The 13,604-nt window shown below is 43.0% G+C and overlaps 1 protein-coding gene across 1 annotated transcript in view; it reads right to left on the bottom strand.

Annotated features, from left to right (window-relative positions):
• The window catches only part of LOC112219921 (laminin subunit gamma-3), a 207,226-nt gene that overhangs the window by 136,244 nt on the left and 57,378 nt on the right, over positions 1-13,604 (bottom strand). The window contains exon 7 of the mRNA XM_042302494.1: positions 4,233-4,331. Coding sequence (XP_042158428.1) covers positions 4,233-4,331 — 99 coding nt within the window. The remainder of the gene's footprint in view (positions 1-4,232; positions 4,332-13,604) is intronic.

Genomic DNA, 13,604 nt, shown 5'->3' with positions numbered 1-13,604 from the left:
CAGTCTTTTCAGAAGCATTATGACTAAAAAGGCCCCAGAACACATCACATTGATACCAGTGGAGGCTCCTCAGAGAAGGAAGGGGAGGACCATCCTCCTCAGTGAATTTCATTAAAATAAAAAGTGAAAAAAAAGTGATGCTTTTTTAGATAGGACTATACTAAATAGATTCACATGTCAACCAAATAATAGATTAAAACACACATTTTGCAATAAAATGGTCTACAGTAGCCTCAACAGCACTCTTTAGGGTATCACCATGGTGTAGCCGGAGAACAGCTACCTTCAGTCTTCATCTGGGTACATTGACTTCATTACAAAACCTAGGAGGCTCATGGTTCTCACCCCCTTCCATAGACTACACAGTAATTGTGATAACTTCTGGATGACCTCCTCCAACCTATCAGAGCTCTTGCAGCATGAACTGACATGTTGTCCACCCAATCAAAGGATCAGATAATTAATCTAATGAAAGCATTAGCTACAGCTAGCTACCACTGCAGTGCATAACGTTTGAAAGAAAGACAAGAGTTTTGAACAAATGTATTTATTTAAAAATGAAGGAGAAGCAAGAGAGAGCTAGTTATATTTCATAGTATTTTTTACACTTTCACTTAGCTAGCGAAGGCAGCTAGCTAGTTTAACATATGTTAGCTACACTGGATCTCTTCCAAGCTTTTGGTTTTATTAATTATGTGATCATGCTGTTTGTATGTGGCTGTTGTGAAAGTTAACTCTGTTTGCATGTGATCAGGGGTGTATTCATTCCGCCAATTCTGTTGACAAACATTTCTTAAAAGGAAGCAAACAGAACCAAACGGGGATAAACATACCTGAATTTGTCCAATAGAAACTCTCGTTTTCAACTGTTGGGCTAATGATTACACCCTAGATCAGCTAGATGAGGTGAATAGGATGATACTGTTTGAAGAGATAGGGTTTCAGATGTCTTCGGAAGATGGGCATGGACTCTGTTGTCCTACCATTGGGTGCCTCGACCTGTGCACCTACGTTGTAAACTTTCATTCGTAGGCCAGGTTGTAGCAACCTCATGATGGGTATAGGGAAAATGTGAGTATCATGTAGTAGTCTAAACCTATCGATGTTACATTGAGCTGGGTGAATGGAATATGAATAACAGTCATCCAATATGCTGTAATAGAAATAAGGCCATGCTCATAAAACAAATAATCGCCCTACCACATCTTAAACGGCACCGATCGTCACTGAATGATACGTGTCCTGAGTGACTATGAATGAAAGCATACTACACTGAAAAAAATATAAGCTCAACATGTGAAGTTCTGGTCCCATAAGCTGAAACAAAAGATCCCTGGGGTGGCAGGGTAGCCTAGTGTTTAGAGCGTTGGACTAGTGACCGGAAGGTTGCAAGTTCAAATCCCCGAGCTGACAAGATATAAGTCTGTTGTTCTGCCCCTGAACAGGCAGTTAACCCACTGTTCCTAGGCCGTCATTGAAAATAAGAATTTGTTCTTAACTGACTTGCCTAGTTAAATAATGCACAAATAGCTTACTTGTCCAAAAATGTTGGCCCACATTTGTTTACATCCATGTTAGTGAGCATTTCTTCTTTGCCAAGATAATCCATCCACCTGACAGGTGTGGCATATCAAAAAGCTGATTAAACAGCATGATCATTACACGGGTGCACCTTGTGCTGGGGACAATAAAAGGCCACTAAAATGCGCAGTTTTGCCACACAATACAATGCCACAGATATCTGAAGTTTTGAGGGAGAGTGCAATTGGCATGCTGACATCCAGGAATGTCTATCCAGAGCTGTTGCCAGAGAATTTAATGTTAATTTATCTACCATAAAGCTACCTCAAAGTTGTTTTAGAGAATTTGACAGTATGTCCAACTGGCCTCACAACCACAGACCACGTGTATGGCGTTGAGTGGGAAAGCAGTTTACTGATGTCAACGTTGTGAACATAGTGCCATATGGTGGCGGTTTGGTTATGGCATAGGCAGGCATAAGCTACGGACAACGAACACTATTGCATTTTACCAACGGTCATTTGAAGGCCATTCGAATGCACAGAGATACCGTGACGAGATCCTGAGGCCCATTGTGAGGCAAATATATTTTACGTTATCTGTGACCAACAGATGCATATCTGAAAATCAAATCAAAATTTTACTGGTCACATACACATACACATGTTATTGCGGGTGTAGCAAAATGCTTGTGATTCTAGCTCCAACAGCGCAGTAATATCTTATAATTCACAACAATACACACAATACACACAAACCTAAAAGTAAAAGAATGGAATTAAGGAATATATAAATACTAGGATGAGCAATGTCAGAGGGCATACACTAAAATACAGTAGAATAGAATACAGTGTATACATATTAGATGAGTAAAGCAAAAATATGTAAACATTATTAAAGTGACTAGTGTTCCATTATTAAAGTGGCCAGTGATTTCAAGTCAATGTATATAGGGCATCAGCCTCTAAGGTTCAGGGTTACGTAATTGGGGGGAAGCCGCCTAGTGATGGCTGTCTGATGGCCTTGAGGTCCCCGCTTTGATGCACCTGTACTGACCTCACCTTCTGGATGGTATCGGGGTGAACATGCAGTGGCTCGGGTGGTTGTTGTCCTTGATGATCTTTTTGGCCTTCCTGTGACATTGGGTGCTGTAGCTGTCCTGGAGGGCAGGTAGTTTGCGTTGGACAGACCACACCAGAGGGTGGTGCAGTTGCCGTACCAGACAGTGATACAGCCCGACAGGATGCTCTCAATGGTGCATCTGTAAAAGTTTGTTAGGGTTTTAGGTGCCAAGACACATTTCTTCAGCCTCCTGAGGTTGTCTGTGTGGGTGGACCATTTCAAATCGTCAGTGATGTGTACGCCGAGGAACTTGAAGCTTTCCACCTACTCCACTGTGGTCCTGTCAATGTGGTAAGGGGCATGCTCCCTCTGCTGTTTCCTGAAGTCCACGATCAGTACCTTTGTTTTGTTGACATATAGTCAGAAGTTATTTTCCTGGCACCACACTCACCTCCTCCCTGTAGACTGTCTCGTCATTGTTGGTAATCAGGCTTACTACTGTCATCTGAAAACTTGATGATTGAGTTGGAGGTGTGTGTGGCCACGCAGTCATGAGTGAACAGGGAGTACATGAGGGGGCTGAGCACGCACCCTTGTGAGGCCCCTGTGTTGAAGATCAGCGAACTGGAGGTGTTGTTTCCTAGCTTCACCACCTGGGGGTGGCCCGTCAGGAAGTCCATGAAACATTTGCACAGGGCGGGGTTCAGACCCAGGGCCCCGAGCTTAATGGTGAGCTTGGAGGGTACTATGGTGTTGAATGCTGAGCTATAGTCTTTGAACAGCATAAGTATTCCTCCTCTCTTACATAAGTATTCCTCTTGTCCAGATGGGATAAGGCAGTGTGCAGTGCGATGTCGATTGCATCGTCTGTGGATCTATGCAAATTGACGTGGGTCTAGGGTGTCAGGTAAGGTAGAGGTGATATGATCCTTAACTAGCCTCTCAAAGCACTTCATGACGACAGAAGTGAGTGCTACGGGGCGAGTCATTTAGTATTTAGCATTTTGTGTTTATATTTTTGTTTAGTATACAGTACCATTTATAATGTGTATAGTACTCTGGAAAAAAATGTACTTGTCAGTTAGTTTGAAAACCTGTTTTCAATGGGTTACCGTGCCGACTCCATTTGGATACAGTTTGTTAAAGAGCGGTGCCAGAAAATGTCAAGATACGTTTTGTTGAACAACGGCAGCAGGCGGCATCAAAGCTTAATCCTGTACGCCATTGTGCTAACAGTAGGAAGCAGAACAAAGTGTTTCTGTGTCTGCACCGTTGTGGTGACTTCTGTTGCAGACAGCTTCTCCCACTCTCGTTTGCGGAAGAATTGAGTGTGAAAAGTCGCTAAATGCTTTTAAAACCATAGAAATCCACAGTGTCAAAACTTCTTAAAGCCAGCCTGAAAAGTAGCTGAACGTGTTGCTAGCCTCTTTTACCAATAAAAGTTGCTGGAGGGGTTGGAAAACTTGCTAAATATAGCGACAGTCACTCAATAGGCAACACTGAAAACGTTCCTTGGAGTCTGTGTCACCGTGGTAACCGGAGGGTAGTATTATGTTATATAAGGTGATGATGCAGTAGCCTATCACGGGTCACCTGTCACATGCCTATTTTTCAATTTTGAAGAAAGAACAGTACAATATAAAAGTCACCTGTCACACGCCTGTCCCTCCACGTTAACCCTGCAGTGACAGCCACCATCCAGCACAGAGCAGACGCCCACACTGCCCCTACGGTCACAGTCACACAACCTGTGGAGAGACAATAACAACATCCAGTAAAGGTAAAAGGTTAGCCAGAGGCCAAACTGCTCATGACTGGGGTCATAACATCATGAGACACTTACTGTAGGTTAACACAGAGGTAAGAAAGTCAGAATTCATATTTGTTTGAGTATTTTGTTTTGTGTCTCTGTTTCACATGTTGTTTCATTGATTAATTACTCTGGCAAGGATTGTTTAGTCTTTGCTTGCTCTCTTTTCACACACACACGCACACTGAAAACAGCCTGGTCATCAGACCGTGATTGGTTAGGTGGGGTCGCAAGCTGTGTCAATCAAAAGCTTTGTTCTATGATAACATGTTTGATCACCTTCATTGATTGATTGTTTTCCTCCAGAACTGTAACATAGAATCAATATTTTAGCAAGGTTGCTATTAAGAATAATTCAATTATCCCATGGGCAGGCTTCTACTCTGCTCAGCTCCACTGGCCTGTGTAATTCACACCTCACTTCAGATCAGCACACTGGCAGACTGAGGAAGGTGATGGAGGGAGAGAGGGATGGAGGGGGAGAGAGATGGATGGAGAGGAAGAGGGAGGAGGGAAAAGGAGAGTTTGTGTGTTCTTGTCTGTGTGAGAGTGAAAAACAGAGCAAGCATACCATGCCCACACACCTGTACATGTCTAAGTGTGTTTCTCCATATGCTTATAAGGATCGCCCACTTTTTTTCCAATCTTTGCCTAAAATGACATACCCAAATCTAACTGTCTGTAGCTTAGGCACTGAAGCAAGGATATGCATATTCTTGGTACCATTTGAAAGGAAACACTTTAAAGTTTGTGGAAATGGGAAAGAAAAAGCAACCATTCTTTGTATTTTTTTTGTACCATCACCTTTGAAATGCAAGATACAGGCCATAATGTATTATCCCAGCCCAGGTGCAATTTAAATTTTGACAATTAGATGGCAGCAGTATATGAGCAAAGTTTTAGACTGATCCAATAAACCATTGCATTTCTGTTCAAAATTTTGTATCAAGACTGCACAAATGTGCCTAATTTGTTTATTAATAAGTTTTCATGTTCAAAATTGTGCACTCTCCTCAAACAATATCATGGCATTCTTTCACTGTTTTAGCTACTGTAAATGGGACTGTGCAGTTAGAATAACAAGAATTTAAGCTTTCTGCCAATCAGATACAGTGGGGGAAAAAGTATTTAGTCAGCCACCAATTGTGCAAGTTCTCCCACTTAAAAAGATGAGAGAGGCATGTCATTTTCATCATAGATACACTATGACAGACAAAATGAGAAAAAAAACATCCAGAAAATCACATTGTAGGATTTTTTATGAATTTATTTGCAAATTATGGTGGAAAATAAGTATTTGGTCAATAACAGGGGATAGGTGTAGGTACTGTTTACTATATCAAGGGGAACAACAGATTTGTACCTTGTCAGCTCGGGGATTTGAACTTGCAACCTTCTGTTTACTAGTCCAACGCTCTAACCACTAGGCTACCCTAACGCCCCACTGTTTTTACTATGTAAAGGGGATAAGACTGGGTACTGTATACTAAATCAACGGGTTAGGAGTGGGAATTAATTACTCTATTAAGGGGATAGAAGTACTGTTTACTATATGAATGGGATAGGTGTAGGTACTATTTACTATATAAAGGGGATAGGAGTATGTGCTTTTTACTATATCAACGGCTTTGGAGTAGGTACTGTTTACTAGATTAAGGGGATAGGTGTAGGTGTAGGTACTGTTTACTAGATTAAGGGGATAGGTGTAGGTACTGTTTACTATATCAAGGGGATGGGAGTATGTGCTTTTTACTATATCTAGGGCTTTGGAGTAGGTACTGTTTACTATATTAAGCGGATAGGTTTAGGTACTGTTTACTATATCAAGGAGATAGGAGTAGGTACCGTTTACTATATTAAAGGTAATAGGTGTAGGTACTGTTTACTTTATCAAGGGGAAAGGAGTGGGTACTGTTTACTATATAAATGGGATAGGAGTGGTAAATGTTGAGTCTATTAAAGGGATTGGAGTGGGTACTGTTTACTATATCAAGGGGATGGGTGTTGATAGTCTTTACTAGATTAAGGGGGCAGATGTAGGTACTGTTTACTATATCAAGGGTATAGGAGGAGGCACTGCTTGTTGTATTAAGAGTGGTTACTGTTTACTGTAAGAGTGGGTACTGTTTACTATATCAAGGTGATAGGAGTGGGTAGTGCTTACTATATCAAGGGGATATGATAATGTTCTGTTTACTATATCAAGGGGATAGGTGAAGGTACTGTTTACTATATCAAGGGGACAGGTGTAGGTACTGTTTACTATATAAAGGGGATAGGAGTAGGTACTGTTTACTAGATTAAGGGGACAGGTGTAGGTACTGTTTACTATATCAAGGTTGATAGCAGTGGCTACTGTTTACTATATTAAGGAAATAGGTGTAGGTACTGTTTAGTATATAAAGGGGATATGAGCAGGAAGTTTTTACAATAGTAAAGGGATAGGTGTAGGTGTAGATACCGTTTGCTATATCAAGGGGATAGGATTACGAACTGTTTACTAAATTCAGAAGATAGGAGTGGGTGCTGTTTACTATATCAAGGGGATAGGTGTTGGATTGTTTACTATATCAAGGGGATAGGTGTTGGATTGTTTACTATATCAAGGGGATAGGTGTTGGATTGTTTACTATATCAAGGGGATAGGTGTTGGATTGTTTACTATATCAAGGGGATAGGTGTTGGATTGTTTACTATATCAAGGGGATAGGTGTTGGATTGTTTACTATATCAAGGGGATAGGAGGAGGTACTGTTTTCTATACCAAGGGGATAGGAGTATGTGATATTTACTATATCAAGGGCATTGGTGTAGTTACAATTTACTTTACTAAGGGGATAGGAGGAGGTACTGTTCACTTTCGCAAATCGATAGGAGTGGGTACCTTTTACTAAATTAAGAGGATAGTTGTAGGTACTGTTTAGTATATCAATGGGATAGGTGTAGGTTTTGTTTACTATATCAAGGGGATAGGTGTAGGTACTGTTTACCTCAAAGAGGATAGGAGTGGGTACTGTATACTATATAAAAAGGAAAGGTGTGTGTATAGGAGTGGTTTCTGTTTACTATATTGGGGGATAGGTGTAGGTACTGTTCACTATATCAAGGGGATAGGTGTAGGTGCTCTTTACTATCTCAAGGGGATAGGAGGAGGTACTCCTTATGACATTAAGGGGATAGGAGTACGTGCTGTTTAGTAAATCAAGGGGATAGGAGTATGTGTTGTTTAGTAAATCAAGGGGATAGGAGTAGGTGCTGTTTCCTATATTAAAGTGTGACAACCTCCCACTCTGTCTGCCGTATTCTCTCTTTGTTCTTGTTTCCTTATTAGGATGCCGGTGGGCGGCGTTGGGAGGTTCGTCAGCTACATGGGAAACACCTGGGCCCGGTGTCTCCCAGGATAAATACACCACTTCCACATTCATAGAGGAGACTCTCTCCATGCAGACACCTTTATAGATGTTGTTGTGTTTCTTGGTGGTTTTTTGGTTGTTTGCTTTAGCATCAGCATCTTTCAACATCCTGCATTATCCCATTCATGCATGCTAAACACTCACTTACACTACTGATTACTGATTACACACACCATTGTGTATTATACTTAATTACTTTATTTAAAAAATATATTTTGTTACTTATCTCCACGTTGTCTCCATTTTGTTATGGGCTTTGAGCCGGTTCGTGACAAGTGGGGGCTCATCTGGGATTTTTGAACGTAGTTTGGGAGAACGTGGATTTACGTGTTTGGTTTGTATATTTTGTTAGAGTTTTATAGGCCCAGTATTGGTTGCCTTTGTTTGGTTTGTGTGCTGCGTTGGAGCGTATAATGGTTAGTTTCCAGGCCCTGTCCAGCCTGAACTCTTGTTCTACTTTCTGTTGGGACATCAGTCTGAGGTGAGTAATCGGCTGTGTACCTCGGGGGGGGGATTTGGGTAGGGTAGTGGAACTTGCTACCTGGAGCTATAGCCTTTTTCCCCTGATAGGCTTAGTGCCGTGTTTCATTTTTGGAATATGTTGGGCATGGTTAATGTTTGTTATTTTTGTGTGGTGTCTGTAGACTGAGCAGTTGTCTTGGGGGCACATCTGTGGCTTGGTGGAATTTTCCTTGCCAGCGGGCTACAGTGCATAAATTCCCACCGCAAATCCGCACGAAGACTAGGGTTGAGTTATTGTAGGTTTTGGGGAAGCTCCGTATCTCATCTCTCTTCTATGGTGCTCAGGGTGATTGTCATTTCTCGGGTTGTGGTCTGGTGTGCTCAGCAGAGGGGAAGAGTGAGATTTTTTTTTCTCGTAACTATGGCGTCTTATGTAGATGAGTTCATTCGCTTTCCATCAGAGGAATTGTTAGAATTAGGTACTAAAGAACAGCTGTTGAAGGTCGCTGAACACTACAAGGTTAAAACTAGTGATAAATGTCTAAAGAATTATATTAGGTTGATATTGAAGCCCAATCTGATGGAGTGGTATTCTTGAAGTTACCACTGGGCCAGCCTCTGCTGAGGACTCGTCTCCCCGTAACGTTACAATGGCCATTCCATCGGTTAGTCCTAGTAGTCTTCTTTTTGAACAGCAGAAAGAACTGCTTCTGTTACAACTGGAGCATGAGCGTGAGAAGCTAGAGCATGATCGTGAGAAGCTAGAGCATGATCGTGAGAAGCTAGAGCATGATCGTGAGAAGCTAGAGCATGATCGTGAGAAGCTAGAGCATGATCGTGAGAAGCTAGAGCATGATCGTGAGAAGCTAGAGCATGATTGTGTGAAGTATGAAAATGAATTGGCATTTAAACAAGATATGGAGCGTGCTAAAATCAAGTTGCAACAAGAACGGATAGTTGGTTAGGGAAGGAAAGATCTCAGGGGAGAGTTTGTTCTGGGAAGGTGACCCAGATATACCTAGGGGTCGTTCCTCTTTTGGTCGTGCCCCGGACGGACACATTTGATATTGTTGGGAACTTACGGTTATTGCCTCAGTTTAATGAAAAGGACCCTGAGACATTATTTTCGTTGTTTGAGTGTGTTGCTGACGCTAGGAGTTGGCTTGATTCTGACCGCACTTTAATGTTGCAGTGTGTACTGACTGGTAAAGCGCAGGAAGCATATTCAGCTCTTAGTGTACATGACAGTGCCAGTTATGAGGTTAAAATGGCTGTGTTACAAATTTATGAATTGGTCCCTGAGGCTTACAACCAATGGTTTAGAACTTTAAAAAGGAATGATGGACTCATGTTGAGTTTGCATGAGAATTATTTTTAGTTTAATCACTGGGTGTTCCGCCTCTGTAGTTGTGACTTTCCAAGGGCTGTGTGATCTGATTATGTTAGAGCAATTTAAGGACACAATCGCTGATCGTATTGCCACGTATATTAATGAATGAAAAGTAAAGAATGTCGCTGAAGCTGTGGTTTTGGCGGACGAGTATGTGTTGACTCACGAAAGTGTCTTTGCAGAGCCCCGTATTCGGAATGAGTTCGGATAGATTTGGGCTTCGCTCACCGAGATACTTTGGCTCACGGGCAGAGTTCTATTCAACTAGGGTTGAACAAGAGTGTCACTACTGTCAAGGTTCAGGTCATTGGAAAAACAAATGTCCACTTCTCAGGTCAAAGGGCGCTTACGCTAAATCTAAGCCTACCGCGTTAGCTGCACCTGTTCCACATCAGTTCACTCATGACTCATTTCCTCAGGCCCAGGAGAATGTGAAAGTCCATATTGATCCAGACTATTTACATTTCATTATGGAAGGTTTTGTGTCTATGTTAGGAAGTAAAGACTTAGTGCCAGTGAAGATCCTGAGACACAGTGGCCTCTGAATCATTTGTATTGGAGTCTGTGTTACCCTTTTCTGCTGAGACTGGTTTGGGGAATAGTGTTCTAATTAGGGGAATAGGTTTGAACACTCTGTCAGTTCCATTGCATAAACTGATGTTGGATTGTGGGCTGATGAAGTTGTTGTGGGGGTGCGTCCTTCGTTGCCTATTGAGGGTATCGACATTATCCTTGGGAATAACTTTGCTGGTGAGCGTGTATGGCCTGTCGTGTACCATCTCTAGTGGTTTCCACTAAGCCGTCATTTGTTAGGATTCCTGATGAGAATGTACAGTTTCCCAGAGGTGTTCTCTGCATGTGCAGTGACACGTTCTATGAGCCGTGGCGAACTGGTCACTGCGCTGACTAATGATGATGATGATAATACAAAGAAGTATGTCACTGTTTTCCCTGTTATCCCGTTATCTGTAACCCGCTCAGATCTAATCAATGCGCAACAGCATGACCCCACATTAGAAAAGTTGCGTGATCAAATTCTGCCTGTGGAACAATTGGGAGATGTCGCCCATGGCTATTTTCTCCAAGAGGATGTCCTGATGAGAAAGTGGGTGTCTCATGGTAGTTGTCTTCTGGGGGAGGCAATTAGTCAGGTTGTTGTACCAGTTAAGCTTCGTGAGTTGGTGTTGGCAACTTCTCACAACGACGTTGCTGGACATATGGGGGTGAGGAAAACCTACAATCGTATATTAAGACATTTCTTTTGGCCTAGATTAAAGAGGGATGTTTCTGATTTTATCAAAACGTGTCACACCTGTCAATTAACTGGTAAATCTAATCAAGCTTGCTTCCTGTACTCAGCCAACCTTTTGAGTATCTGATTATTGACTGTGTGGGTCCTCTGCCTCGTTCTAAAAAGGGTAGTAGTTACCTGTTCACTGTGATGTGTCAGACCACTAGGTTTCCTACTGCCTGTCCTCTCCGATCTATCACGACTAAGTCTGTGTTAAAAGCTTTGACTCAGTTTCTCTCACTGTTTGGAATCCCTAAGGTCATTCAGAGTGATCAAGGATGTAATTTCACCTCTAATCTGTTTAGTCAGGTTCTTCAACAGCTCCATATTGAACACAATTTGTGAAGTGCCTATCACGCGCAAAGTCAAGGAGCACTGGAACGTTTCCATCAATCACTTAAGTCTTTGAGAGCTTATTGTACTGAGATTGATAAGGATTGGGAGGAGGGGTTGCCTTGGTTACTGTTAGCCGCTGGGGAGGTTTCACAGGAGAGCACGGGTTTCAGTCCAAATGACCTTGTGTATGGACATAGGGTGCATGGACTTTTATCTGTCCTCCAGGATGACTGGAAGTCTCCCGAGCCTCCTCAGTCCCTGTTATTATATGTGTGTGATTTCCGGCGACGCCTGTATGCCGCTGGTGAAATGGCTAAAGAGAAGTTATCATCTTCACAGGAGAGGATGAAGGGCATATTTGATCGCCGAACTGAGCCTTGTCACTTTAGTCTGGGTGACCAGGTTCTTGCTCTGCTGCCAATTGTTGGTTCTCCTTTTCAAGCCAAGTTTCAAGGTCCATATACAGTGGTGAGCCAGTACACTGAGCAAAATTATCTAGTTGCCACTCCAGAACGGAGGAAAGCACACCAGCTGTGCCATGTAAATTTGTTAAAACCCTATTATGCATGTTCCTCTGAGACTGAACAGTGGGAGTCTACAGAGGATGGTAAAACCTGTTCTTTTTTGGCTGATACCATTGTTTCCTTGGGTTCTTGTCATGCTAGATCAGTGCATGAGGAGGAAGATGTTCCTGGTCCCGACGGTTGTATATTGCAGGGTAGATTGAAAAATTCAGAGACACTGGATATTTTAGACAGTCTTCTCACTCACCTACCTATTGATGGGCGGAAAGAGATGGTTGGTCTGATTCTGAGATTTCCAGGTTTGTTTTCTGATACACCTACACGTACAAACTTAATAGAACATGATATTGACATTGGAGATGCTGACCCCATTCGTCAGCGGTTATATAGTTTCTTCAGAGAAACTTCGTTGTCTGGATGCTGAGGTCAGGCACATGCTGGAGAGTAAGATGGCAGAGCCTTTCTCCAGTTGGGCTTCTCCCTGGGTTTTGGTCAGTAAACCGGATGGAACAAACTAATTTTGTACGGACTACCATAAGGTAAACCGTGTCACAAAGCCAGATTAATTTCCTCTTCCTCGGATGGAGGACTGTTGAAGTCGGTGCAGCTAAGTTTGACCTGTTAAAAGGCTATTGGCAGGTGCCACTGACTACTAGAGCACGTGAAATCTCTGCCTTGATTACACCCTTTGGTCTGTACTCGTATTCGGTTATGAGTTTCTGTCTGTGTAATGCACCTGCCACTTTTCAGCGACTTATGAACAGGGTTGTCGCCGGTCTGTCCGGGTGCGCTGTTTATTTGGTCGATGTAGTGATATATATGCAGATACTTGGGTAGAACATCTGTCCCGTATTCAAGCCTTGTCTGGCTGCGGGTCGCCTCACGATCAATCTGGCTAAATGTGAGTTTGCTCAGGCGACCGTTACCTACCTTGGCAAGGTGGTTGGGCAGGTTGAAGTGCGTCCTGTTTGGGCTAAAGTGGTAGCTATTGATGCTTTTCCACCACCAACTACTAAAAAGGAACTGATGCGTTTCTTGGGCATGATTGGTTATTACTGTAGTTTTTGTAATAACTTCTCTACTGTGGTCGCTCCCTTGACAGATATGCTGAAAGCTAAGGCTGTTTACGTTTGGTCTACTCGTTGTCAACAGGCTTTTGAAGATGCTAAGAGGTTGCTTACCTCAACTCCGGTGCTGACTGCTCCTCGTGTGGATTTGTCATTTACCTTGCAGGTGGATGCTAGTCATGTGGGAGCAGGTGCAGTTTTGCTGCAAGCAGATGTGTCTGGGGTTGAGAGGCCTGTTAGTTTCTTTTCCAAAAAGTTGAACGATTATCAGTTGAACGATTCGGTTATTGGGAAAGTGAACAGTTATTATTTGGGCGCTACAACACTTCGAAGTATATGTCGGGTTGGTGGTAGTACCTATTGTGGTCTACACCGACCATAACCCTAATTTTTTTGAGGTCCATGATGTATCCTAACCAGGGGATAATGAGATGGCAGGGGCTGCGTCAATTTGGGAGGCAGGGGCTGCGTCAATTTGGGAGGCAGGGGCTGCGTCAATTTGGGAGGCAGGGGCTGGGCAATTTGGGAGGCAGGGGCTCAATTTGGGGGAGGGGCTGCGTCAATTTGGGAGGCAGGGGCTGCGTCAATTTGGGAGGCAGGGGCTGCGTCAATTTGGGAGGCAGGGGCTGCGTCAATTTGGGAGGCAGGGGCTGCGTCAATTTGGGAGGCAGGGGGGCTGCAGGGGTCAATTTGGGACGCAGGGGCTGCGTCAATTTGGGACGCAGGGG

This window comes from Oncorhynchus tshawytscha, linkage group LG20, assembly GCF_018296145.1.
Source record: "Oncorhynchus tshawytscha isolate Ot180627B linkage group LG20, Otsh_v2.0, whole genome shotgun sequence".
In the NCBI taxonomy this organism is placed as follows: Eukaryota; Metazoa; Chordata; class Actinopteri; order Salmoniformes; family Salmonidae; genus Oncorhynchus; species Oncorhynchus tshawytscha.
This window is presented reverse-complemented; position numbering and strand designations above follow the sequence as displayed.